The 27,024-nt window shown below is 60.5% G+C and overlaps 2 protein-coding genes across 5 annotated transcripts; one reads left to right on the top strand and one right to left on the bottom strand.

Annotated features, from left to right (window-relative positions):
* Positions 1-762: 762 nt before the first annotated feature.
* On the top strand, positions 763-27,024 carry HSD11B2 (hydroxysteroid 11-beta dehydrogenase 2). 3 transcript variants are annotated; one of them, XM_053271353.1, is made up of 5 exons: positions 763-1,137; positions 21,713-21,925; positions 22,715-22,900; positions 23,669-23,806; positions 26,124-27,024. In XM_053271353.1, the coding sequence occupies exons 1-5, from the start codon at positions 873-875 to the stop codon at positions 26,474-26,476; spliced, it is 1,155 nt and encodes a 384-aa protein (XP_053127328.1). In that variant the 5' UTR covers positions 763-872; the 3' UTR covers positions 26,477-27,024. The 3 variants fall into 3 exon arrangements, with proteins under 3 accessions (XP_053127328.1, XP_053127329.1, XP_053127330.1); XM_053271354.1 differs by having other exon boundaries at positions 25,842-26,263; XM_053271355.1 differs by lacking the exon at positions 763-1,137 and adding an exon at positions 12,949-13,084.
* On the bottom strand, positions 5,397-10,263 carry LOC128334487 (uncharacterized). 2 transcript variants are annotated; one of them, XM_053271357.1, is made up of 3 exons: positions 9,949-10,263; positions 5,927-6,174; positions 5,397-5,649 (listed from the first exon to the last, which is right to left on the bottom strand). In XM_053271357.1, exons 1-3 carry the CDS (start codon positions 10,181-10,183, stop codon positions 5,551-5,553), a joined length of 582 nt encoding a protein of 193 aa, XP_053127332.1. In that variant the 5' UTR covers positions 10,184-10,263; the 3' UTR covers positions 5,397-5,550. The 2 variants fall into 2 exon arrangements, with proteins under 2 accessions (XP_053127332.1, XP_053127331.1); XM_053271356.1 differs by lacking the exon at positions 9,949-10,263 and having other exon boundaries at positions 5,927-6,790.

Here is a 27,024-nt window from a genome sequence, read left to right as displayed (position 1 = left end):
CGTGCCTTTGCAATTAGTCCTCACAGACGGTAATTCTCTCAGTTCTCGCAAGCAAGGCTAGGGCCTGATAACCCCAATGGGGAAGGGGCTGGGCCTCCCTTCCCCAAACTTTCTGTGGGGGGGGGAGATCCTGGCTGCTCGAGAATCTGCCGAGCTCTGGAACAGCCCTCAGTTCCTCTGCCCCCTCCCACCGCTGGTCTTTCTCCTTGGGAAAGGAAATTGCTCTGCCTGCTAGGCCAGGCTGCCTGCGCGGGAGCTCTCTGGGCGTGGCGGCCACGTCCCGGGCGGCAAGAATCCCTCCTGCACTGCAGGCATCCCCCCTCGGCCTGCCCAAGGCCCTCCAGGTAGCCCGGGCTGAGCTTTGCCAGGCCTCTGGTCGCCCCTTCCTTGACCCAGGTGGCACGCAGGCAAGCGAGGGAGTGGTGGTGGCTGCCACGCGAAAGAGGAAGCTGCAGATGGAGGAGGGAGGGAGGGGGGGGGGAGTCCAGCGCAGGAGGAGGAGGAGGAGGAGGAGGAGGGCTTGGCCGTGCAGCCAGTTCTCTCCAACTTTGCTCAGCAGCTACCCTGGGGCAAGAGCCTGCCACTCTGTGTGTGTGTGTGTGTGTGTGTGCGTGCGCACGCTTCGCTCGGAGGGAGCCTGAGGGAGCCTGGAGCTCCTTCTCCCATTGGCAGGGCAGGGCAGCTCCTCCCACTCCCCAGTGCCTGCTGCTCTTTTATAAATCATGTGCCGCTGCTGGCCGCTGCTCCAGCCCTGCACGGCAGCAGATGCACTCCTGGGGCACAACTGCTCAGGCAGGCAGGCCGGCCGGCCGGCGTCTCCGCTCCACAGGCTCGTCTGCAGGGCTGCCCCCCCCCCCGGCCCCCGGCCGGCCATGGAGCTGGGCTGGGTGTGCAGCTCCTCGCTCTGGCTGCTGGTCCTCTGCAGCCTGGCCGTGAAACTCCTGCACTGCGACCTGTTGCTGACTCCCGGCCTGCTGCTCCACGCGGGGCTGCTGGTCCTGCTGCAGAGCACCAGCCCCCTCTTCCTGCCCCTGCCGCTCAGCACAGCCCTCACTGGCGCCGCCTGCTGGCTCGTCTTGGGAGGCGCCCTGCGGAGGAAGAGGGTCCCTGCCCTGGGCAAAGCTGTGTTCATCACAGGTGAGTGTGGCAGCCGGGCCGGGCGGCTGGCAACCCTCCGCCAGGCCACCTGGGCAGGCACAGCTGGCTTCCCGGAGAGCCCTGCTGGGCAGGGAGGGGCCTCGCGGCCCAGAGAGCCGGGCTGCCTTCCCTCTAGCAGGTGCCTGCCTGCCCGGCGGAGGCCTGCGTGGGGGGACTGGGAAGGGGCCCCCCGGCTGGCCATGTCCCATTGGCTGAAGGGCCCTCAGCGGAGGGGGTGGCTTGCCTCGGCACCACTGGGCACCTTGGCTGGCTGCCTCCAGCCTCCTGAGCTGCTTGCTTGCTATACAGGCCCCTTTCGGTAGCCAGCCCCCCACCCCACCCCGTCTCTGCTTGTGCCGATCTGCGGGGGGGGGCAGCTCAGGCGGGGGGGGCAGAGCAGGCTGGACTCACCCGGCCGCACTTGGCTGTGTCGCGGAGGCCGGCAGGGGTGGCCTGCTTGCCCCACCCTGATGGAAAGGCACCTCCGCCATCCCGCCTCTGTGTGTGTGTGTCACCCGTGCGTGAGCCCTCCCTGCTTCCCGGTCACCACCGAGCCCCACCTGCGAGGCACTGCCAGCACCAAGGTGGCCAGAGCCCGTGTGTGAGGGGTGCTTGCTGCTGGGGTGGGGAAGCCCTCTAAGCAGCCCCGCTGAGGGTGCAGGAGCTGCCCATCGCAGGGTTCCTTGAAAGGGCCAAGGAGGCAGCGGTGGGTCTCTGAAGCAGCAGCCGCCCAGCCAGGACCGGAGGCCTGCCCCATGGCCCCCAGAGCCACCTCTGGCCCCCAGCTGAGCACAGAGAGAGGAGCCCCGAATGGAGACCGAGGCTAGCTGAAGGGGAGCCCCCCTTGCCTTGCCTGTCCTTCCCCCCACCCCCACCAGGAGGTGCTGGTGAGCCGGAGGGGGCTGAGGAGGACCATGTCAAGGCTGGGCTGATGGGCCACAGAGGGGGACTTTGCCCCAGGCAGGAGGGTCCTTGGCCTGAGGACTAGTGCTGCTGAACGCCGTGGCTCTTGGCCTGGCTTCCAAGGGAAGGTGCCCAAGCCGGGAAGGTCGTCGTTCACGTGGGTCCTGCTGCTGACTTGAGCAGAAGGGCAGGGAAGGGGAGCTGCAGGGCCTTGGAAAGACTGGGAACACAAGCTGGGCACAAGCTGGGTGGAGGCAGCTCTGGACAATGGGGGCGAGCGGCCTGCCAGGGCAGCAACATGCAGAAAGTGGCACCTGGATCACGGGGGGGGGGGGCAGGAGGAGGAGGAGGAGGGGGGGGGTGCCCGTTGGGAAATGGACCCAATGGAGCCGCTGGTTGAGAAAGTCCACTTTGTCCAGCTCGTGTTCCGCGACACCTTCCAGACCTGCCCGAAAGCCCACCATTCCCCAAGAGCCACTGCAGCCCCCACGGGCAGCCTGTCCGGGCCGGTCGTCATGTCCTGCTGGTCTTTGCCCATCACCGACCCATTGAGCAGGGGGTCCTGCTAGCGGCTCAGTGGGAATGCTGGGCAGTCAGACGCTGGGCCCTGGCTGCCCTTCTGGGGACAGCAATGGGCTGTGGGGCGGGGGCAGCTGTGAGCCCCCCCTCAGAGGTTTCCCCTGCTAGAAAGAGGATGCTGGGCCAGGCCGGGGGGGGGGGGGCTTTGGTCTGGCCCAGCAGGGCTCTGGGGCTCTTCTGGCAGGGACTGGACCGTTCCGGCCCCCTGAGGCCAAAGTGCTGCGGCCCCTTCGACAGCCGCCCCATCCCTGCCTCCATTTCCCTCCCCGCCTTCTCCAAAGACCAGAGAAGAAGCCTCTCTCTTGCCACTTCTGCTGGAAATCCAGGAGCCACTGTCCAGGAAAGGGGCAGCAAAGGGGGAGGGAAGGTGCTGCATGGACTCCGATCACAGAACCAAGGGAAGCCCAGGCAGCCTCCAAAGGGTGTGGGGGGTGGAAGGGCCCTGGGCAAAGGACCATCACCCCCCCCCACGCCCCACTTCTGCAAAGGGAGAGGGCTGCTCGTGGGTGACCTGACTGGGAGCAAGACCACCGCCAATAAATAGAATTCAGATCTAAGCTTGATGCGGGGAGGAGGATCTTGAAAGGAAAATGTGGGGCTGCCTTTGGAAACAAGACCTGACCCAGGAAAAGGTGCAGGTGGTGCTTCTCCAGACTCTCCCAACGGGCCTCCTTGCAATGGGCTGAAGGCTTGTGCTGGCATCCAGGGGAGGCTCCAACTGGCTGCTGTTCGGGGGGGGGGGTCAGGAAGGAGCCCCCCCCCCGCTGCCAGATGGGTTTGTCAGCTTGTTGCTTTTTGGTTTCCCCCGCCTGGTTCTTTTGCTCCGTGGCTTTTGCTCTCTGTGTGTCAATGAAGTCTTGGCTCTCCCAGAAGGAAAGCCCCGCTCAGGGGCAGCAGGAAGGGCAACACAGGCAAGCCCCCCAGCCAGGAGATCCAGCGCTGGAGGAGGGAGGAGGCTCTGCTGGAGTGAGCCCGGCTCGCAGAAGGGGGGAGGCACAAGCAGGCGCTGGCTGGTGGGGAGGCAGGGAGGAGGCGTCCATCCCCCTGCCCCCCGGCCCAGAAGGCCAGAGCTGGCTGGATCCCCCCCTTCAGTTCCACCCCTGCCAGCCTGGGAGGGCCTGGCCTGGCCAGTGGCAAGGGCAGGGAGGGCTGGCCAGCGGGAGCCGGCCTCCGGTGGACATTCTTGGGGGAGGTGATGCCAGGTGCTTTGGCTGGCCCCCAGTTGACAGGAGTGAGGATTGTCGCAGCTCTTCTCTTCGGTCTCTCAGTAATGCTTGCACAACAAATCTGGCATCTGGGCCGCAGCGGGCATTTGCTCCCAGCGCCGCCCTCCCTCCCCACATCGCTCCCCCTGCCCCACCCACACTGCTGTGCCCAGAGGTGGGCCCTTTGGCGCTCTTGGAGCCCACCAGAGCAGAGATGGCCCAAGGCTGGCCTGCGAGATCTGGATGTGTGCTGCCGCGTGCAGACTCCGAAGGGGGTCCAGCTGTGCTCAGTGGGGCTGGACTCCCCCGTCAGGGCCATCGAGGGCTGTTTTCTGTGTGACTCGGCACTCTGCCTCCCCTGCTTGTGGTGGGGATGCCGGCAGGGGCCGCTTGCTCTGGTCTGGCCGCTGAGCTGGCCCAAGGCCATCTGGAAGGCCCAAGAAGCAGTGAGCTGGGCATGGAAGGGGTGCGCCGGTGCGGCAGCCGAGGGGATCACACACCCCACACACCCCTGCCCGTGTTGAGGCTGGAGGGGGGGGGGCGGTCTCCTGAACTGGGGGGAAGACAGGCGCAGGGGACCACCCCACGTGCACTCTGCAAGCCCCACATTATGGGCCACTCTAGCCCTGTCAAGCAGTAAGTAGCCTGTGCAAAAGGTGAGGGGGCCAAGCCTGAGCCATTGGTTCTCTTGCTGAGCCACAACCCTGGGGGCCTCTGGAACAGGCCTCTCCTGCAGCCCGCCCCGCCCCACAGCAGCTCCCCTTCTGGAAAGACAGGAGCCAGGCCTTGCTGCCTTGGAAATCTGCTGCTTTCCAATCGTGGGGTGAACTAGCCGTGGGGTCAGGGACCAGGGAGGGCCGCCCCCCTCTCTCACGCGCGTAGCCAAACCGTGTCGTCCAAGGGGACCTGGAGCTGCCCCTCCCCCCACCCCACTGGCCAAGAAACACCGGAGACTAGCTGATGATGTTCTAACCTACAGCCAAGGCGATCCAGAGGGCTTCACCAGGGCGCTTTCCAGACAAGACCCTACAACGGGGTCAGGGCACATCTCGGAAGCGTGCTTCCACACTTCCTGCATCCTGACACCGCAGTCCCTACACGGACAGCCGGCTGCCGTTCGCATTTCCAATGCCTTGTTTCGAATTGAATCACTGCGATATAGAGCTAGGATGTCATATATCCGGCCCAAACAAGCTGCTGTTTTTCTGGGTTTTCCGTTTCCGCGCAACTGCTCCCCCTGCTGTTTACGTTTGGAATGCGACTTGCCCAAACGGAGGCATTTTGCTGCTGCTGAGCAGCTAGTCTGGAAAGCGCCTCGGAGGGCTCTCTCTGTGCAGCTCTCCTTAAGAGGACCAGGACCAAGACCCACCTCTTCCCGCAAGAAGTGTCAGAGATGGGGATCTGCTGGCTGACCAATGCTGCCTGTACCTGCCGAATCAGGAGGAGACAGACGCAGCAGCAGCAGCGGGTGCCTGTCCTGTCCGCCAAAGCCCTTTCCTGTGGAAATGGGGCATGGTGGGTGGAGACAGGGAAGAGGTTTTAATCCAGAAAGAGGCTTTTTTGACAGAAAACTCAGACCATGCCGGATATTTATGTACTGCTCTTCAACCAAAGTTCTCAAAATGGTTTACATAGGAAAATAAGTTGCACATCAATAAGATGGTCGCCTGTCCCCGAAGGGCTCACAATCGAAAAAGAAACAGAAGGCTGGAGTGGAGACAGATCATCACTTCCGAGGGGGCTGCAGCCGGGTCCTCCTCCATCTTCCTTTCCCCTCGGATGAAACAGGTTTCGCAGGTTCTGGGGGTGGGGAAGCATGCTGGACCTGTTTTGTGCAGAGGCAAATGCTGGATGCTCCTGAAAGGACACACCACAAGTATCCCACCCACCCACCCACCCCCTCCTTCCAGCTGCCTCAAGCACCCTGGGCAAACACTCCTCTGCCCAAGCGTCAGGTGCCGGGACAGTCGGAGGCCAGCCAGCAGCTGTCTCTGCCCCCGGCCGGCCCTGCCTTTCCCCAGCCTCTGTGCGGCCCGTGTGTCTCCCAGGATGGGAGGGAAGGAGGGCTGGTGGGGCGCCCCCCCCCCCCGGCAGTCACTCACTCCAGCCCTGCAAAGAGGCCTCTCAAGGCATTTCATGAGATACGGAAGATCCCCTTGAATGCCCGGCATGGCTTCCAGGTTGCAAGCAAACGTCGTAAGGCTCCGAAGCACCGGAAGAGTCCTGCGTGGCGGGCTCCTGTCTGCCGCGGCTGCGGTCTGCAAGCTGCAGCTCCTTGGGCAGGGCTTGTCTGGATCAGGCCCTCTCCTCAGCGGGGGGGGGGGGCAGGAATGAAGTCCTCGCCACTGGCCTGCAAAGAGCAAAGCACACCTTGCAGCGCTTGCCCCCCTCAGCCACTTGGGAGCCCTATTGAGACACAGCCAAGGAGGGGGCAAACGAGCCCCTCTGGAGGGGGGGGGCGGCAGCAGCAGCAGCAGCAGCAGCCGCTCTGAGGGCCCCAGACGCCGCGCATGGTGGCGGCGGAGGCTGGGCTGGCAAGCCTGGGCTGGGCAGAGGGCGCGGCTCCGCCTCTGGCCCCGAGCCCGGCGGCGGCGGCTGCTGCCTGTGCGCCCCGTTCCTGCCCAGGCCTGGTCTCCTTCCCTGCACAGCCCAGGAGGCTGCCTGCCCGCCTGCCCGCCTGCAGGGCTCCCCCCCCCCGCCCGCCGCCGCACTGAGGTGGGTCTGGGGACACGAAGGCCCTGCGGGGGGTGCCAGGAGGGAGGCAGGCAGAGGCGGCCCCAGGAGAGGCGAGAGGGAGCCAGGAGTCGCTGGAGGAGACGCCGCCCGCCCGGGCAAGTGAAGGCGCAGCGGCCGCCCCGCTTCGCTCCGACCCAGCTGCCTGCTGGGCTCCCTCCCCGCCTAGCAGCTGCTGCCCCAGATCCCGCCGAGACCGGCTTCAGCATCCGCCCCCCCCCGCCATGCTCTCCTTTCCCGCCCTTTCCCTTTCTGACGCCGCCACCCCCCCACCCCCCTACAGGATCCCTGCTGGGACAAACTTCTCAGCCACAAAACAGGAACGATACCGGAGGGAGGCCGCACAACACGGCTCCTCCCCAGAACTTGTTGCCGCACTAATTTCGCCCCCTTCCCCAGACCGGAGCCCAGAGCCGTCCTGGGGCTCAAGCGGGGAGGACCGTCCACGTCCTGCAGTTCCCAGCAGCCGCAGCCGCCCTCCTCGTTTCTCAGCCCCCTCGCCAGACTTCAGGACCCCCTGGATTTTTGGAGGCAACTTTGAGGAGCAAACTGTGAACCGCCCAGGGCCCTTTCTGTATAGGGCGGTATACAAAGGAACAAAGTATTCTTTAATTCCATGCCCTGATCTGTTTGCAGAATTCAAAGTTCAATTCGAGGTTGACATGAGAAAAAGAAAAGCCCCCTGAATTATTACAGCCTCTTGACCTAGCTGTCTGCTGTGTTCCCGCATCACACCCGGAGACATTCCTTGAAACCTCCTCCTGATGAAGCGGGGGGGGGGGATGGCTCCCCCCCCAACTGTGTACTGCACCTGCAGGCAGCTCCTCTTGCCACAGAGGGGGGCAGAGGCTGGACAGGTGTGGGGCCAGCGATGGAAGGAGCCACAGCTGCCTCCAAAATGCCATTTACACACACAATCCATCTTGAATACAATGATGAAAAGGAAACCATTATATATCACCACCATCCTCTTAACCATATATTTATACGGCTGGTTTAGTATGTGACCCAAACAATCTTGTTTTCCCTCCGTGCCACCATCTGTGCAGTAGCCCTGCCGGATGTGCTATCCATACACCTCCTCCAGGGTTTCCTGGCATGGATTTACAGGTACATATACTTGACCCTAGTTGAGATGCCATGCTATTACAACAGCATCTTAATCTAATTGTATTGCCTTGCTATATTGGTTGAGATTGTCGCTCCAAGTCAGCGTGTACCTTTCCCCTGCCCAGTGGGGCACAGGGCATCCAGTCCCTTTTCCCAGGCTAACCATCATGGCGACACTTTCCTTGTAACATTCCACGCATCTTCGGGAGGCTGCCTTTGCAAACATTCCCCAGCCTTAATAGCATTTCTAAAGGACGGGCTCTTGATTATGTAAGCCTGCTCCTTGTGTCATCTGAGTCCTTGGCTTATGCACCTGCGTATTTGCTGGAACCAGTTTATGGGTGGTTGTAGAACCGTTGGCCTGAACTGGTTGTCATCCACCCCATGTCCCCTCGCCTCCATCACAAGTCGTGCCTCCCACAATCGCTGCCTTTCTTCCTGGTCTCTCAGGGGGCTTGAAGGACCAGGTCTGGGTTGCAAGATGGCCACCCTCTGTCTGAGTGTGTGTGTGGGGGGGGCGGGCTTGAGGGCGGGTGGCAGAGAGGGCAAGCGCAGCTTACCTCCCCCGCAGACGATCTTGCAGAGTGGCTGGGCGTGTGGCGGATCACGTGCCCAGACGAGCCACTGCTGCCCCAGACGGTGCGGAGGTTCAGGGGCCCAGAGCGCATTGTGCATCCGGTGCATGGTGTGTCCCGGGCACTGAGTGCGTGGTGCCTTGTGGGGGTCCCCCTGGTGCCCCAGGAGCCCGCTCCTGTCTCAGCACTGCCTGGGAGCAGCTGCACCACCACACAGGCCGCTCGCCCCAGTGAAGGGCTTGCTCCTTGACGCCCTTAACCTTGGCTCACAGGCAGGCTCCGTAGGCGGGTTTGCCGCCAGGGGGCTGCCGAGTGCCCATGGCAGCCAAGCCCAGGCTGCTCGTGAGAGCATGCCCCCCGTGTGTGTGTGTGTGTGTGTGATGTCTCCCCACATACACCACACCTGCCCAGTCTCCCTTACCCAATGGAAGGCACCAGATCTCCATGGGAAGCGCCTTCCCTCTGTCATCCCAGCCTTATTGCTCAGAGGTCCCTAAGAGTGTCCCCTCGAACAGAGATTCCCAGATGTTGTTGACTACAACTCCCAGCATCCCAAAACTGAGAAAATCTGGGAATCCCTGTTAGAGGGAACACTGGTCCCCAACCAACGTTATTGGTATTTCAGGTTTGTGGTCCAAAGGTTGTGCTTGCTGGAGACAAGCAAGTCGCTTTGGAGACAGCGGCTCCTCTTTCCCTCCTTCTTGCTGGAAATGAGCTGCAGATCAAAGGAGCGCTTGCTGGCTTGCCAGACCTTACTTGTGCTGCAAGTGAAAAGCAAACCCTTTGACGACTCGGATCAACTTCGTGGCTTCACAGCTTCTAGAAAGGGTTTCGAGAGTCTCGGTCTGTCCACAGTTATCAGCTCAGTGGAGCCTCCAAATCGGAAAGCAGCATCCCTCTCAACACCCGAGGGGGGCGGGGGGGCCTGGCTGGCCTGCCTGAGGGCGGCTTCCCAGAAGCCTCTGCCTGCAGCAGCAGGAACAGGAGAGCCTGGCTGGCTGCTGAGGATGAGCGTTGGGGGCCGGGGTCACGGGGTGGGATGGAGAGGTGGACGTGCTGCCGCCCCAGCCAGCCTGCCCCCTCCTTGCCCAGCTGGGCCCATCCATGGGGCGGGCACCCCTCTCTGGTTCCACGGGCGGCTCCAGAGCGGGGCAAGTCTGCCTCCGGCCACGTGGCTTTCCCCACCCCATCTCTGTGTCAGAAATCTGGGACAACCATCAAGGCCTTTTGCCCCTTCTGTGCCCCCCCTCAGTTTTTTTGCGGGTGCCCCCACTGCCTGGTTCCAGGAGAAAAAAAGGACAGGCGGAGGCCCAAGGAAGCTGGAGGGGATCCAAACCCGTCTATCCAGTCCTCCCAAGGCTACCCAAGGAGGACCTCCATCCAACGAGCAGCCGACCGCCCCAGGACAGGGAAGGAAGGAGCGGCTCTCCCAGCTGCAACCCCCCCTCCTTGTCTTAAAGCCGTGAGCGTGGAGGAGTGCAGAGGCACCCCCCTCCCCAGGGAGCCTGCCGACTGTGGACCGCTCCGCACCACGCCACGGGGCTCCCTGCCCTCTGGGGTCAGTGCCCGGCCGCCACGCCCCCCCCCATCGCGGTCATCAGAGCCAGCGTGGCCTGTCAAGGGGGAGCTGGGGGCACCAGTCACAGCCCTGGAGGGGGCGCTTTGGGCTCAAGGCAGGCAGGTGCCCCCAACACCCGCCCGGCTACCTGCTCCATCTGGGCTCCTGCCACGGTCTCCGCCGCCTGTACCAAGAACCCCGACAGGCTTTTGTCCATTTCCTGTCCTGGAGCAGTTTGAACGGGCTCCTCTCTGCATGCTTCTTTCTGGCAGCGCGGCAGGCTGGGTCCTCAGGCGGGGCTGGGCGTGCGCTCTTGGGGCTCGGATCTGGGGACAGTCCCCATGGCCTGCCTGGTGGCCCCTAGACCGGCCTGCTGTCGTCATGGGCTTGGCCTGGGGCTGCCCTCGAAAAAGGTCAGGAAGCTTCAGCTAGTCTCACATTTATGTCCGTAAATAAATCCTGTTTACTTTGAAGCCTTAAAGGGCTGAGCACCTGGTGCCGGAAGGCCAGGGTGCCTTCTCCCATATGAGCCTGCCTGAGCGCTTCGTTCATTGATGGGGCTGCTGCTTTGGGTGCCGCCACCATTTGGTTGATGGGCAATTGGCAGTGACCTGGACCAGGGTCACTTCTCAGCAGTGGCTCCCAAGCTGTGGAACTCCCTCCCACTGGAGATCAGCCAGATGCCTCCACTGGCTGCCTTTCACTGCCCAGTGAAAATACACATTTTAAGGGAAATCCCCTGGCTGAATTGAGCCTCAGTTGCCATCCAATAGTGACTTTTAATGCTGTTTTGCTGTTTGTGCTTTATTATTATTTTGAATAATTGTATTTTTAATTGGTTTTTAAAAATTATTGTATTGTATTTATTTTTTTATTTTTTACATTTTCATTTCTGCTCACTTGCCTTTCTGGTGTGAGCCATGGATGGCTATTATTTATTTATTTAAAGATAAACTGCTTTTCCTAAAATAAAAAACCACACATACACACACACACACACACTCCATGTACAAAAAAGAAAACACAATTTAGAGCCAATGTGGTGTAGTGGTTAGAGTGCTGGACTAGGACCAGGGAGACTTGAGTTCAAATCCCCATCCAGCCATGATCCTTGCTGGGTGACTCTGGGCCAGTCACTTCTCTCTCAGACTAACCTACTTCACAGGGTTGTTGTGAAGAGAAACCTAAGTATGTTGTACACCGCGCTGGGCTCCTTGGAGGAAGTGCGGGATATAAAAAGTAAATAAATAAAAATTAAAAATAATAGTGATTAAATGGGGATTTGAACTCAGGTCTTCCCGGTCCTAGTCCAACACTCTAACCACTACACTATGCTGGTGTAGGGGGAGAGCAGGATGTGGGGGGAGCAGGATGTGTATGTGTGTGTTCCTCCCAGGGGCTGCTGCTGAGGTCTGCCTTGTGTTAATTTTTAGACTGCGAGCCGCATAATATGATGCTTTTTTCCTGCGTAAACTGCTTTGAGAACAAGTCTGTTGGAAAGTAGCATATAAACGTTTATAGTAACAACAGAGGCCAGCCCCTTGCCTGTTTAGAAAGCGGGAGAGCCGGCCCTGCCCAGGACCCTCCCCTGAGTGTGGACTCCTCCGCAGGGAAGGAGAAGAAGACCAAGGGAGGCGGGCGGCGCTTGGCTCTCAGGAGCCCAGACTGCAGCCGGGAGAGGGTCAGCTCTAGCGGGGCCCCTTTCGGGCCTGCTTGGAGCCGGAGGAGGGTGTCTGTCTGTGCGGGGAGACACACACACACACACACCCGTCCGCTGCCCTTGGGGGGCTCCGAATGCAGCTCCTCCAGGCGGGGCTGCCGTGCCAGCGATGGGCTCGCTCCCCCCCCCACTGTCCACAGTGTGTGGGGGGTGGGGAGATGCCATTCCCAGCACCCCCCACCTGCCCCCAGCGGAGGCTTCCATGGCGACCAGAGTCCATTGGCGCCTGCCCCTTGGGCCAAGCCCTTCCCCATCCCTGCGTCCTCCTCCTGAGGCGGCCTCTGTGGCCCCTGTGGGGCAGCTCCGGGGCAAGAAAGAAGGCGCCTCCTTCTGCCCTCAGTCAGGCTGCCCCCCCCCCTCGTGTGCTTTTCCTTCAGGGCTGCAGAAGGGGGCTGGCATCACTAGTGCAGCCTTGGGAGCCTGGTGACCCCCCCACACACACACACACTATGCTGCTGTTGCATCCAGCCTAGCCTCGGTCCTTGCTGGCATTTGGGAGGAAAGTGGGGCAGGCCAGTGCTGTGGGGCGTGGGGCGTGGGGCGGGGGCTCCACAGGTGACAGGAGTAGCTGCACCCCCCCCCCACTTGAGCTTGTGAGTGCATCTTTGGCCATGTCTGAGGCAGGAAATGGCTGCTTGGCTTCTGGATGGCCGACCAGCTTTTCTACAAAAACACTCAAGCGGTCCGCATAGAAAAACGAATAAGGACTGGCTCAGTGCCAAGATTAGAGGCCAGGTGTGGGGCAGGAGAGGAGCTGCTGCCCGGGACCCCTTGCTCCCCAGCTAACCCCTGGCCGCTCCCTCCCTCCCTCCCTCCCTCCTGTGGCAGCTGGAGTCCAGGAGGGGCGGCTCGGGCAACCTCAGCAGTGCACGGAAGAAGCGGCAGAAGCGTTGCTGGCTCACAGCCCTTGCTGCCTGCTGGACCTGGTGCCTGAACTGGCTTGGCTACAGCAAGCTGGACCTCAGAGAGAGAAACTGCGGTGCTTTTGCTGCCCCCTTGCCCCCCCCCCCCCCGTGGTTTGTGCAGGCGCTTGTGAGCCACTCCCTGGGCTGGCAACAGAAGCAGAAGCCCGGTGGGGCCGAGGGCCGGGGCAGCAGCATCGGGAGACAAGGCCCTTCCGGAGCTGGGGGCCTGCTGCTAGCTGGGCGGATTGTCTCCTTCCACTTGGGCTGGCCAGGAGGAAGCTCCCGCTCTTGAACAGGCCCTGCAAGGAGCAGCCCAGGGCATTTCCAGAGAGCAGCCGCCGGGTGGACCAGGACAGCAGGCGCAGAGGCCTGCTCCTCCTCCTCTCCTCCTCCTCCTCCTCCTCGCCTGCCCGGCGATGTTCCCAGAGGACACCCCAAGTCGCTGCAAGAAGAAACTCCCAAGGAAAGCAGGAGCTGGGGAGGTCTCTCGGTGCTGCCCAGGAGTCACTGCTCTTCGTCTCTCTTGGGGGCCATGCGCTAGAGGGTACGTGGGGTATCTTCCTTCAGTGGAGAGATGCACTTCCCGGTGAAGGCGTGGAAGAGGCTGAAGGAGAGGACGCTGCAAGCCCCGGACAGATCTGGCCGGGCCTCTTCTGCTGGTTAGTCACTCCGTAAGGGCTGCATCCTGCAGAGGGCCCAGCAGCTGGAGGGAGGTTCAGGGGCTGGCTAGCAAGGGGGTGTGCGCGTGCGTGCGCGCGGAATCATGCAAGGAAGAAAAATGGCCGCCACTCGGAAATCAAGTTATCCAGAAAGTGGCAGAAATGGCTAGTTGTTTTAGAACCACAATGCCAGCCCCTCCCCCTGCTCCCAGAGATGCTGGGCGCTCAGAGCCTGGATGGATGGCAGGAGAGGCAGAACGGCCAGTACAGCAGCTGGTGCCAAGCCTGGGGGGATGTTAGCATGTGCTTTTTTCTAATTTTGTGGCGCTTCTCTTGATGGCCCTTTCTCTCCCTCCCTCCCTCCCTCCCTCCTCTGGAGAGCGCACGACATACATAACCGAGAGATTGTGTGTTGTGGGGGGGAGCACAGCTGCCTTGCAACCTGGGGCCCTGCTCCAGCAAAAGAAGCCCCCACCGCCACTGCCGGTTGGGGGGGGTCCTCTCTCATCCTCCCTGTGTGCGCCTCTGTGAGAGAACTGCTGGAGAGCAATCCATCGATGGGATGCGTGAAGCCGCTTGGGAGCTCAGGTGGCCCTGGCCGTGGGGGGTGTACTGACTGGGGGCTTGTCTTGGGGCTGAGCCCCCGACCTCTCCTTCGGTTTCCGCTCTCGCCGCTGCCGGCTGGATTCTGGGCAGAAAGCAAGGCGATGCTTCTCACCTGCCCAGCCCTGCGGGTCTCGGTGCCTCCCAGGCCTGGCCCTCCGTCCCCTCATCCAGAGCTGCCCTTCCCCTGCTGCGTGTCCTTCCAACTGGGGGCAGGACGGGCAAAGGGGCCTTCCGGGTGGGGGGATGCCTGCCAGGGCTGATCCCTGGGGGGGCCTTGTTCTTCGTGCACAGCAGGCGGTCCGCCCGCCCCTCCCGCCAGGGACCCTCCTTCTTTGGGGCAGCCTCTTGAGGTAGACTGTGGCATGGGGCCCGCCTCTGGCTTCTGAAATCTCAGGCCACCAAAGCCCCAAGGGGTGGGTCCTGGGGTGCCCTGCTCAGCTCCCTGTCCTTGGGTTAGGGTTAGGGTTAGGGTCAGCAGGCGGCTGCATTTCGGGCCAGCAACCTTGTGCTGAAGTGTGTTCAGGTTCTCTCCCTGCTCCGGCTTCCGGAGGAGAGCATGGCTCATCCCTGCCCTGGATCACAGTTTGGCTTCCTTTTTATAAGGCTGCGTTTATGACAGGGCTCTAAAGTGAATGGAACACCTGGCTTCCTTCCTCTGCCCAGCATGTTCTGCCGTGGGGCTTATCTCTGGCCAGGGTGGTTTCCAGGGAGCGAGCTTTACACCTCAAAAAGTGGTGTGAACGCTGACGCTTTGTGGTGCCTATTTAAAACCACCCTTGAAATCCATTGCCTCTGACAATGGGCAAACACAGCTATTTTTATTCTCATTGTGCAACGCAGAGGCGACGTTCTAGGGCTGTAATGCAGCAATAAAACTCGGGAGCAGGCGTCAGAAATGTGAGCAGCACCTTCCTGACCACGCAGGGACGGTGGTGTCAAGACCCAGGCAGTGCGGAAAGAGGACACTTAAGGGGTCGCTCGTGACGCTGTGGCCGCCGGCAAGCTGGAAAGTGCCCAGGCTGGAGGACGGGAGAGGCTTGCTTTGCAGAAGGCTGCCTTTGGCCGGCTTGACGAAGCTGGCCAGCCGCTTGCTCCTGCTCTCTCTTCGGGGCCTGGGCTCCGCCACACCTGAGCCCAGCCACTTCTCCGCTCTTCCCAGGTGTCGGTGGCGCTGCCCCACTGCCCACGGGCCGGGCTCAGTGGCCGGAGAGGCACTTGTGCTTGGCCTCACCCCCTTGCTGCTGCCGCCGCCCTCGGAGTCCAGACGGGCTTGGCGTGGAAGGCCGGCACAGTGAGCCCCTCGCCTTGGGAGACATCCCGGCACCTCCGCACAGCTGCTGCTGCTGCTGCCCCCATGCGACCCCGGCAGGCCCGACTCCCGGCAAGAGCAGCCTGGCCCAGCCTGGCCCCCAAAGCAGAGGCGTGTGCAGCCAGGGGGGGAGCAGGGCTGGGGTCTGAGGACCGAGCCGCCAGGCGGCTGAAGCCGGGATTCCCCGCCCGCCTGCCCGCCAGCCCAGCTTTCCTGCAGTGGGGCCACTCTCTCTGGCTCGGAAAGGCGGCTTCCAGCCAGCTGGACGCCTCCTCCGGGGGGCTTGGGCAGCACCTCTGCTTCGGAGGGGCCCTCTTGGGATTCAGCCAAAGCCGCCTCAGCCTCTCCGGGCACGGCCTGCAGCTAGCAAAGCGCTTCCAACAGCCCAGCTGGACGGGGAGCCGTTTTCCAAGGAAGCCCATTTACAAGCCCCGTAAATGCACGGAGAGGGGAATGGAGAGGGGCAAACAGAAGCAGGCGATTGGTGGCCACTGCCGAAGTGCTAAAGCAGCCAGCCCGGTTTCTAAAGTACCCCCAAGCTGGGGAGGAGGGGGGGCCCCGGCCCCTCTTTCTGCACCTTTGTTTTCCGTGGGGTTTGTGGCCTTGCCGCCTCCATGCTGGTGAAACTAGGAGGATGTCTGGAAACACCATCGGAAGGGGGGCTCTCCGTTCACTTCCGCCCCCGGCGCCCCATGTAGAGCATGGCTCAACCAGCGCCCCACAGACAGCAGCCTTCCCTCCTGGGACCCAGGGGCGGCACGTTCGGAGCAAGGCCCCGGCCAGCCCCATAAGGCTTCCCTGCTGCGTTTGCCTCCGTCGGATCCGCAGCGGGCTCTCCTCTCTGGTTGCATCCAGAGCGCCAGCCAGAAGGAACTGAAAGCAGCAGGGCTGCCGCTACGGACACAGAAAGGAGAACACTCCGGGCAAAACCCAGAAATAGAAGCAGCAGCCCTGGAGAAGGCCTCCTCCTGCCCGCCCGCCCCCCCCATCCCATTTGGGGAGCAAGACCAAGCCATACACCCCCAAGGTCTGAGGGGGGAGAGGCCAGGAGGGGGAGCACGTGAGGGGCATCCCTGGCTGCTTGGCCCCTGCTGGGTGGGGGTGGGGCGCCAGGGAAGGGGGCGGCAGCAGGGGCGGAGCAGCTGCCCGAGCCCCCCCCCCCCCGGTGAGATGAGCCCCTCTGCAGCAGCCTGGCTGGTGTGAGGGGCTGTGCCAGCCCTGCCAGCTCTTGGCCTTTGGGGCATGATCTCTTGGGTGGGGCAGGCAGGCAGGCGCCCCCCCCCAGCCCCATAGCAGGAGGCAGAGCCTTTGGTCTTGGGGTCAGTGTGGGAGTGAGTGGCCTCCTCCTTGAGGCCCAGACCACTCGTGGGAAGGGCCCCCTGCCGGCTTCCATGCCCAGGGAGGGGGCTGTCCAGGAGCACCTCTAAGGCGGGGGGGCAGGATCCAGACTCAGGCTGATGCCCACCTGTAGGGAAAGAGGCACCCAGAGGCCTGAAGGGGGAGGGGGCTGCTGGGGGCTGCTGCCGGGTCGCTCTTCCTCTGCGTCTCGCCCTCCTTGACCAGACTTCTTGCACGTAGTTGGCCGGCTTTGACCTCTCGGTCTTTTCCTGGGTGGTTTCCGTTTTCCCTTTTATTCTCCGTTCCAGAATGTTGTGCGTTCTCTGTTCTTCCTAAGTGGTATAATAACTGGAGAAGGGTGGGTGGGGATTCTCCATCAGCCATTGTTTCACCCAAATGGTGGGACACGACCTTCTGGGCTTTTGCACCCCTTTTGGCCAGCTAGGCTTGGAGTTCTCAACTTCAGATTTTGTAGTCCAGCCAGATGTGGCTGGACTACAATTCCCATCGTCCTCAGCCATGGGGGGTGGGGTAGCTAGGGATGGTGGGAGTTGTTGTCCAGTGAGCGGCCAGAGGGTCAGCAGCCAGTCAAGGTCAAGCTGGCTCTCTCTCTTGTCCAGCCATGTACTTTCCCCCATGCCCCCCCCACCCCTCTCGACTGAGAAGAACCCAGGGGTCAAGCTGCTCTAATGGTCATGGTCCCCACGGCTGCTCTGGCGGGCGGGGGCTGCGTGTGTGGCAGAGCCGTGGTGTGGGGCCCATTGCCTTCCCTGACTGGCTCTTGGTGCATCCCTGTTAATGGTTAATGTTGCCATAAACCTGCTGAGGTCTGTAATCTCTGGGAAAGGAAGCTATCAGCCAGGCCATCAGAAGAGATGAGAACAGCCTGTACCCTTGGCTGCGGGCGGGAGGGCGGGGGTGTTTGTGTGTTCATGACTTCCTCTCTCTCGCTCTCCCTCCTGCACCCAAAGCCAAGCCGCGGCTTTTGCAGTCAGCAGCCCTGCTCTGATTTTGTGGGGGAGGGGAGCCAGCGCTCTCCCCCCCCCCGCCCCCGGAGGGCAGCGGTGTGTGTGTGTGATCAGATAGGGGCAAACCCTCCCCTCCCAGATCACTGCCTGGGCCCCATCCCTGTGTGCTGGCGGTGGGTCCCTTGCTCTGCAGAGGCCTGTCCTGGGCTGGCTTCTGACAACACGAGGCACCACCACCACCACCACCACCACCACCGTCAAAAAGCAGCTCATCCTCGTCTCTGTTCCGTGAACAGTCGTGTGGAAATCCTTCAGGGTGTGGACGAGCCGGGGTTTCATTCATGCGCCCGTGGCCTTGCGGGGGGTGGGCTGGGCATCTGGTGCTCTTCCCTGCTGATGCACTGGGGGCTTCCCAGAGGACAGGCTGTTCAGCAGGAAGATGCTTCCGCTTGGCAGGGTCATTCGGGAAACGTCAATAGCTTGTGCAACCCTAACCCTACAATGGGAAAAGACAGCTATTTATTTGTGACGCACATGCAACGCTGCAGCACTCAAATGCAAAGCCCAGACCTGAAAGGAGGCATTGGAAATGTGAATGGGACTGCAGTGCCGAAACACAGGCAGGACAGAAGTGCCCTTAGTGGACAGTAGTGACAAAGCGCCCGGGCGGGGGGGGGGGGAAGACGGTCAGAGGTCAGAGGGGCCCAGGCCAGGCCAGGTCAGTCAGTGGAGGCTGGCAAGATTCATGACCCCATAAGGACCAAGAGGGCAAAAAGGGTTCTCAGGGGACAGCCTTGCTTGCTTAAGTGGCCACTGGAGCACATGGAGGGCAAGGGGTGTGTGTGTGTGTGTGTGTGTGTGTCCCCGAAGGTGGGGCGGGGATCCAGGCTCCTGCCATGGGGCACCTCCCCCATGTCCCCCTGGAGTCTCCCTCCCCACCCCACCCCAGCTCAAAGCCCTGTTTCTTGGACGGGATGAATGGGCAGAATCCAGACAGAGCCTTAAGGGAAATGACACACTTTCTTTTCAAACTGGGACATGGAAAAATAAGACCGGAAAACTTGATCATAGCTAATCAAGCTAGATGGTCAGGATGGAGCTGGAATGCAGGAATCGATAAAATATAGAATCAATCTCTGCCGCCCCCTCCCTCCAGGAGACGAAGGGAGCGTTAACCCTTCACTTTCTGGCTGGAAATGATTCAGTTGCTATTGCAATGCCAAACAGGATGAGAGACACCACCGCACACCCCGAGCGAGCGTGCACGTGCATCCTGTGGAGCTGCAGGACTGGGAGTCTGCAGACTGCAGCAGAAGCAGTTTCGTCCTGTCCGCTGGCTTGATGGTTCCGCATCAGCCGCTGGAGCTCGTGGGGCTGCTGCGGGGAGGGCGAACCCCCCCCCCCCGCAGCAGCTCCTCCGCCGGCCTCCGGCTTTGGGGTCCAGTCCCTCCGCATCAGCCAAGCTCGGGTCCTCTTCCGGCCTCGCCTGCCGCTGCTCTGAGGAGTGGCGCCCGGTTGTTCTGCTCTGCCCCGGCCGGAGACCTGCTGCTCGGCCCAGCTGCAGCAGAGCCAGCCCAGGGCGGCGGCGGCGGCGGCGGCTCTAAGTTCCGGGCCCAGCCAGCGACCTCGTGGAGCAGCCGCGGCTCCTCCCCGAGCCGAGCCCCGCTTCTTGCCATCACGGGCTGCCGGAGAAGCCGGCGTGTGCCGAGCGCCCTCCTGGGCGGCAGGCAGCGCCAAGCCGGTCGCCGCGTCCCATCACCGGGCGCGGCGGCTCGCTGGCTGGCGGCTCCTGCTTCTCGAAAATGCTTCCCCCGCGAAGGAGCAGCCGAGCAGCCGAGCAGCCCGCACCGAGGCGCGGGCACCTGCCTGCGCCTACTGCGCGGAGCTGCTGCTGCTGCTGCTGCTGCTGCTTCGCGGTGCCCCCGCCGCGGCCTTCCGCCCACAGGGGCTGGCGCTCCCCAAGGGAGGCTCACCTGCCGCGGCGGGGAAGGGCGGCGGCAGCAGGTGGCCTTGGAGGAGCGTCTCTCGCGCGGCACGGCGCGGCGCATCTGCGGCGGCGGCGGCGGGCGGCGGCGGGTCTCCCGCCAGGAAAGTGCAAGAAGCGGCCGCAGACGAGAGCAGCGGAGCCAGGACAGGAGGACGACGACGAGGCCCTCTGGGCGCGCAGGCAGGGCCCCGTGGTGGTGCCGCTGGCCTGGAAGTCCGCTCGAGGCCTGCGTCGCGCGGGGAGTGGCTGGCTGCCGCCGCCCCACGTCTCTGCTGACGCCGCGTGGGGAGGCTTAAGGGGCCAGCGTGGGTGGAGGAGGAGGAGCGGCCCGGCGTGGCATCTCCCGCCCAGGCAGCGGCTCCGGAGTGGGGAGAGGAGCGCCTCTTGGAAGCGTCGCTCGGGTGCGGGGCAGAACGCCGCGAATAAGCGAAATTCCCCCTCTAAGACTGCGGCAGTCCGAGGATGGGCAAATCTGCTCCCTGCAGGTGTCACAGAATGTGTTGTATTACTGTGTGGAGAACAATAACTGTGAAAAAAGGGTGATTCTGTTCAGGATTTCTTCTTCAAAACATTTCAGGCATGCTTTAAGCCTTTCCCTCTGGATATTCTGGTATAAAAAGTAACGCATTACACTAATTTAAGTGGCAGGATTGTTCATGAAAAATTTGATGTCTGTAGGTAACTGAGAAGTATGATATTCAGAATTTATTCTTTAACATTTGTATTTAAATTTTTACAGAGCATAAAATTAGTGCATTCAGCTAATTTCCGTGGCAGGATTGTGTATACCAACATTGACATCTGTAGGTCATTGGGGAGTGTGGCTGTATTTCATACAAACAAATTCTCCAAAATATAGAACATATTTGGTTGGGATGGATGGATCCTTTCCAGTACTTTGCTGTTTCTTGCTAGCTGCTTTCACTTGTCTCCAGGCAACCCAGGGGGCTTTGTCTTGGGATCTGAATATTAAGCCAGAACTTGGTTTCAGACAAACAACATCCAGGAAACCATGCAATCAAAACTGAATCCAAAACTGACCCAACATTAGAACCTGATATGAACAAAAACCCAGCTCTTGGGGGAGGGGTCCTCTTCCAGACAGCCATTTTTCTTTCAAGGTGAACAAACCCTCCATGCGCACAACTTCAGAAGCACAGTCATCCCTTGCCAATGGCGGCTTCCCCAATAACAGTTTTGAGTATCCACACCTGGGAAATTGTGAATGGTCTCGCCAGTCACGACCCGTGTATCCACGGTTTGGTGAGATCTTTTAGTGATGGGGGAGATTCTGCAATTTTGTGGGGTTCAGAGATTCAATCCACTCATTCCTCTTACTGATCCTGCCAACTCCTTGCAATTTAAAGTGATTTTGAGTGGGTTTGGGGGGTTCAAAAGTGCCTTTGCTCAATTGGGGGGGGCTCAAAATTTTCCAGAGGTTCAGTTTACTCAATCCTCTTGCTTATTCTTGGTGATTTTAAGGGATTCTGGGTGATTCTGGGCAAAATTTTTGTATTTTTTCTTTGATTTTTCAGTCTTTTTGTGATCACACTCCCCCTAACCCCCTGATTCTCATTGATCTCAATTGCTCGCCAGCCATGAATTTGCCAATGGTGAGATTTTGCCAGAATGGAACCGTCATGGTTGGTGAGGGATGGCTGAAGTCGTCACTGTTGTAATCAGTTTGCTTCCTCTTAGCTGGGATTTTCCTGAGTGCTGTTGGGTTCTCTTTCATATTACTGGAATTGTGGAATTATGTTTAAAATTTATGTTACCAGAGTTACATTTAACATTTGAATAATCTTTTTACTGTTTTATGGACTTGAATTTTACAATCTTTTTGTTTCACTAAATTTGTGTATGAATATATTTGATCATGCCCTGGCTCTGTGTGTGTGTGTGTGTCTGTGTACACACAGAATCCTGAAAATCATGGCACTTCAGACACTGCTGTATCTGGGCTCTGCTTTTTATGCACCTGCTCTTGGCAGTATAATTCTCCTGGCAATGACAACCTGGAATGTGCTGAGAATTTTTATGACTGTGGACTAGTATATTTTTGGCTCACCTTGTGGTCTCTTTTGCAACAGTAGTATACAATAAATAGGGCTGTGGTGTCTATTTATTTGGCTTATTTACTTGACTGAGCAGCACTTAGAAACTTTGGGCCTTCTCCAGTATTAACTGCTTTTCAACCCCCGTGGATTTCAGTGATGCATGTGCTGAACCCCCCCCCCCACCATTGACGCGGATGGGCGATGACCATGCTGAATCTGACCCTCCCGTCTCCTTCATGTGCAGAGCACTGCTGGGGCGGGGGGGGGGTTATTCTGCCCCCCCCTGCAACTGCTAGAGACCTGCGGGTGGGAGAGGGTCGGTGGCCCATTCTGGCCCACTTTTCTTGGCTTGCTGTTTCCCAGGGTGTGATTCTGGCTTTGGGAAGGTGGCTGCCCATCACTTGGACTCCCTGGGGCTGACCGTCTATGCCAGTGTCCTGGACATCAGAAGCCCCGGGGCAGAAGAGCTCCAGCAGAGTTGCTCGCCACGGCTGACCTTGCTGGAGATGGACCTGACCAGAGCTGAGGACATCCAGAGAGCCCTGCGCTTCATCAAGGCCAGGGCGGCCAGGACAGGTGAGGGGAGAGGGCTGGCTGGCAGGCAGGTAGGCTGTGGGGGGAGCAAAGGCCAAAGCCAGTGGCGGGTGGGGAGAGTCTCACAGCCCCTCTCCTGCTAGGCCTCGACTTTGCCAGGGGGTGGAAAGCAAAGATCATTCTCAGCCGCAGATGGGACTGTGGAGAGGTCTGTGCTGGGTGGCGGTTCAGCCGGCGGGCCGGCCGGCCGTTGCTGACCGTCCTGGGGCCAGCTGGGGCTCAGCCCCAGGCACCTGGACACCGCGCAGTAGGCAGTGTCTTGTGTGCCCACAGAGGCCGCCTGGCTTCCTGGGCATCGTTCACCTTCCGCCCTCTTTTGGTGCCAACCACACCAGTGCTGAAACTGTGGCTGGCCAGACTGAGCAATGATTAAAGCAAAAAGCAGGGTTATTCTGAAAAGCCGCAGCAGCAGCCGAGAGGGCAAGGCTGGTGGCAGCCCCTCACCCTTGCTGGGCAGTGCCACTGGAAACGCAGCTGCTGCCTTCTGGCTCTGCCAGCCCAGGGTGGTCTGCTCGGAGGGCAGCCGCGGGTCTCCAGGGCCGTCCCCGGCTCCTCCTCCGCTTGTGGGATGCTGGTACATGGAGGTGCTGATCCCCCCAGGAGGGGATCCCGGTCGTCTGCATTCAGAGCAGGAGCAGACAGGCCCGCCTCCTGGCATGCCCCGGGAGCTCCCCAGTTGCCAGAAGGGAGGGGTGGCGAAGCAGCTGCAGCCAACTGGCCGTGGGCTGCGAGGGGGCCCTGATGACAACCTCCCCCCCTGGAATGCTGCAGGGCTCTGGGGCCTGGTGAACAACGCCGGGTTCAACGACACCATCGCCGACGCTGAGCTGACCCCGCTGCATCGCTTCCATCGCTGCATGGAGGTGAACTTCTTTGGCGCCCTGGAGCTGACCAAGGGGCTGCTGCCCTTGCTGCGCTCCTCGGGAGGAAGGATCGTCACCGTCAGCAGCCCGGCAGGTGAGGGCCGCTCAGGAAGGCTTCCGGTCCTCCTCACCACATTCCCTGAGGGAGGTCAGATGTGTAAACAGACAGGATTTCCAGACATTTCCCCATAGAAATCTTGGCCAGAGACAGACGATAAATGTTCAGAGCAGTGAAGGCACTGAAAGAACGTTGGCGAGCGAGTTCTTTGCTCGTAGTGTGCACGCTTATCTCACTTTCAGCTCTGGCCAAGGAGGTTCTGCAGGTTTTTGAAACAAAAACCTGTATAACCAGTCTGATAAGAGATAACAATTGAGTCACAGTAAATATGTCCGTGACCCGCAAAAGTGATGCTGCTCTTCTCAGCTCCCTTTGAGCTCCCTTTAAAATGATGGTTGTTTCTGCTCCTCACTGGATTTTTCGATGCTGTCTGCATATTGCAAGCTTTCCCCAGCAACCTTGAGGACTAGAAACATACTTTTCCTAAGGTGAAAGTTGGGGAAAGGCAGAGAGAACTGTGGTGCCCAGTGCTGTGATTTCTTGGGCTATGGCATCTGCAGCCCCCACACCACAGGATCTGCATTTGCAGATGGCTCCAGGGGGTTGCAGTCCGGCAGAAAGAGCCGGGGGGGGGGAGGAAGCCTCTGCCCCCCTCTCCCCGAAGGCAAAAGGGAGACCTGGCTAGTGCCTGCGCACTGAAGGGGCTGGTTGGGGACGAGGTGTGCTTGCACCCCCTGGGAGCCAGATGGGGGGGGCAGCCCGCTCCCTGCCTCCTCCTCCTCCGCCTCCTTCTCCCCCTGCCAGGGAACATGCCGTACCCCTGCCTAGCTGCCTACGGAGCCTCCAAGGCAGCCCTCAGCCTCCTGATGGACACCTTCCGCTGTGAACTGGCCCCCTGGGGGATCCGGGTGAGCGTCATCTTCCCCGGCTACTTCAAAACGGGTAAGTGGTGATGCTGGGAGTGGCAGGGGTGGGGCGGGTGGGGGGGAGCATTTCTCTGTCCTCTCCACAGCCCCATGTCGACATGAGCTTCCGTAGGAGACTAGTTTGTTAGCAGACCAGGATGCCAAATCCGGTTTTGATCCTGGTTTGTTCTGCCAGACCGCCATTCCCACCCTGATGGAGAGCTGGTCTTGCAGAAGCGAGTGTGAAGCAGGGTCCTCTTTGCTAAGCAGGGTCCACATTGGTTTGCATTTGGATGGGTGGCTACATGTGACCTCTGCACATTATGGGGCCGTAGCGTGGTGGTCGAGCATCTGCTTTGCATGCAGAAGGCCCCAGATTCGCTCCTGGCAGCCTCTCCGGGTAGGGCTGGGAGAGGCTTCTGCCGTGCCTGGAACTCTGGAGAAGTTGCTGCCAGTCAGTGTAGAAGATAATATTGAGCTAGATGGACCAATGGTCTGTCGGGGTTGGTTCTAAAGTGAACTTGGGTGTTTTCACTCTCTTGTGCAAAGAAGAAACGGGGGTGGGGGGACTTTTTTGTGGATGGCTGAATCAGGGTGTAATGTGGTTTATGTCTGAACTGGGCCCTTTGCTTTGCTGCTTGTCTCAGCCTCTTTCAGACATGCTGCCCAAGCCTCTCTGTCTCTGGGGCTCTGAGAATGCACCCTGTTTCTGCACTCGCCACAGCCCTTCCCCACCCTCTTCAAAAAGAAAGACACACATTCCTAGCATGCAAAATACCGGAAGTGAGTTTCAGGGTTACACAGACCTTCGCATCAACGTCTGAAGAAAACAAACATGAGCTAGAAGGCAGGGCTATGCATCTGGCCCCAGGTCACACAACCTGCTAGCCCCACTCGTGGTTGCAGTGGCTGGAAGCAGATAGGAGGTCCTGCCCCACAGTCACCCCCTGATCACCAAAGTGGTTCGAAGGAAGGGGGCGGGGAAAGGCAAGGCAGGGCAGGACCTCCTACCTGTTTTCAGCCGCGAGTGAAGTTTCTTCATCAGACAGCTGAAAGGGGTCCAGGTTTCTCTAAGAAAAGGTCAGGATAACGGGTTGACTTTGTAAAAGGTGCGGCAGCAGCCTTCTCCCCGAAACAGTATGAGGCCAGATGACTGTTTCTGTTGCCAGGATGAGGGAGGCCTTTCTGGATGGCTTCTTCCGAGCCAAGAGCTGTAGAAGTTGCTTGTGGGGCTTTGCGACCCTGTCTAGGGGGGGGTGCACCCGTGCCCCCTCTCGGCAGGAAAATCCGCAGAACCCCCTCCTCGTCGGGCCAGTGAGTTCCCCCTGTGCCTGCTGCCCAAAACACGGGCTGAGGAAGCACCAGCCACCTCTCTGCACAAATGGAGCCAACCTCCAGGAATATGGCTCAATCCAGGCCACGCTCCCACTGCAGATACTTGGCATTTGTGTCGTGCTTCCTAGAGTGCTCCCACCACTTGGTCCTCTTGTACTCCTTAACAACACTCCTGTCAAGTAGATCAGTGACCCGATTGCTAGTGGCTGGGGGCAGCGGGAAGGCTGAGTGTGGGGCCTGAGGCAAGAGACATCGCTTGGGGCTGACCTGCCCAGGACCTGTAAAGCACAATTAGCCCCAGCTGACTTAGTTTTTCATGGGTTACAATGTGGGAACCCCAGATGTTGCTGGACTACAACTCCCATTATCCCCAGCCACAATGGGTGATGGGAGTTGTAGTCCAGCCAAATCTGGGATCCAAGGGTGGGAATCCCTGCTTTAGTCAATTGCAGCTAGCGGCGGCGGGGGGGGGGGAGTTCCCTCCCAGATGGAGACTATGGGGGGGGACCGCGGGGGTGTTAATCCAGCCTCCCCCCACAGTCCCCTTGAGTGGCATGAGCACTTTGGAGACTGGCTTGGGCTTGCTCGCTTGTGACATATACGCCACCCCGCTGCTTCCTACCCTCTACTGTATGTTCAGAATAATCACCCAAACCAGTTTGCTGATTAGATTACGTTAATTGCTGAAATCTGTCTCTGTTTGATTTGCGTTGCTGCTTCTGCTTCCCAAACCGAAGGTGGACGTGGGAGGCTGCATGAGGCTGGGCTCTTGCTGTACCAGAGGGCAGGAGGAGCGACACCCACCCTGGCTTCTGAGGGGCCCCCACATGCCCCCCCCCCGTTCAAGCTTTCCCCAGCCAGGATCAGGACGAGAAGCTGGTTTAGACCTAGAAGGGGCGGGGCTGGCCTCCGAGAGGCATCCCGTGGCAGCCGCACCACAGCCCTGTGTCCGTGTCCCCCCCGGGAGGCTCTCGGGTGAAGTGTTTCTGCCGCCCCCCCCCCGCCCTTGTCCTTGGCAGGTTTCACTTGCAACCCCGATTACTGGAAGGAGCGGATGCATCAGCTGCTGGCAGCCCTGCCGCCGGACCTGCTGGAGGCCTACGGGGAGGAGTACCTGGAGGAGATCAACCGGCAGTTTGTGGCTTTCATGAAGGTGGCCGTGGAGGACCTGAGCTCCGTGGTGAGCAGCATCGCCGACGCCCTCCTCTCCGCCCAGCCCCGGGCCAAGTACTACCCGGGGAGGGGCCTGGGGCTCATGTACTTCATCCACCACTACCTGCCCCACACGGCCCGCGACCTCTTCCTCAAGACCTTCTTCATCAGCCCGGCGCTGCCCCGGGCCCTGCAGCCAGAAGCTTCTCCCAGCCTGTGAGGGACCTGCTGGGCTCCCCAACGAGCAGCCGCCGCTGCCTCCAGGCCTGAGAAGTGGGTTCCGGCTAGAGAGACGCCCTTTGCCCGTCCTGGAGGGCCGTGCGGGGCCACTGCCTCTGCGGGGAGGAAGTCCTGGGAGAAGCTCCTTCGGCACAAGCCTGCAGAGAGGCAGGGCACTCGCACAAGGGCACGGCAGCCCCCCCCCCCCGCAGCCACCGATGGCTTCTCTGCCCCGCTGCCTTGTGAAATACCTCCATGGACTCGGCTGGGCTGGCCAGCCTTTTCTTGCGGCTTGCTGCCCTCACGGACCAGGAATGTCCTTGTCTTGCTGCTGTACCAAACCGGTCTCTGCTGCTCGGCCCACTCTGCCAGTCCTCCTGCCCTAGACGCCCCCCCGTCTCCTTTCCACGTGGGAGGAGCTGGGCCAAGGCCTGCAGAGTCAGGCTGTCTCCGGAGCGGGGCCAGGACTCCCCGGCAGGTGGCCAGCAAGCCTTTCCACGAGGCTTAAGGTCACGATTGTCACTCAGAAATAAAAGGAAGTAAAATGCA

Source organism: Hemicordylus capensis, chromosome 9 (assembly GCF_027244095.1).
Source record: "Hemicordylus capensis ecotype Gifberg chromosome 9, rHemCap1.1.pri, whole genome shotgun sequence".
Taxonomy (NCBI): Eukaryota; Metazoa; Chordata; class Lepidosauria; order Squamata; family Cordylidae; genus Hemicordylus; species Hemicordylus capensis.
Note: the sequence above shows the minus strand (reverse complement) of the source record. Positions and strands in the feature narration are given on the sequence as shown.

What these genes read in the sequence shown, in the direction of transcription:
- HSD11B2 (XM_053271353.1), top strand. Translation starts at nt 873, where the DNA reads ATGGAGCTGGGCTGGGTGTGCAGCTCCTCGCTCTGGCTGCTGGTCCTC. An exon ending in GGCCAGGGCGGCCAGGACAG is followed by an intron (nt 21,926 to 22,714) that starts GTGAGGGGAGAG and finishes GGAATGCTGCAG; the next exon opens with GGCTCTGGGGCCTGGTGAAC. An exon ending in CCCCGGCTACTTCAAAACGG is followed by an intron (nt 23,807 to 26,123) that starts GTAAGTGGTGAT and finishes TGTCCTTGGCAG; the next exon opens with GTTTCACTTGCAACCCCGAT.
- LOC128334487 (XM_053271356.1), bottom strand. Translation starts at nt 6,766, where the DNA reads ATGCTGAAGCCGGTCTCGGCGGGATCTGGGGCAGCAGCTGCTAGGCGG. An exon ending in GGCCTCTTTGCAGGGCTGGA is followed by an intron (nt 5,650 to 5,926) that starts GTGAGTGACTGC and finishes TGCACAAAACAG; the next exon opens with GTCCAGCATGCTTCCCCACC.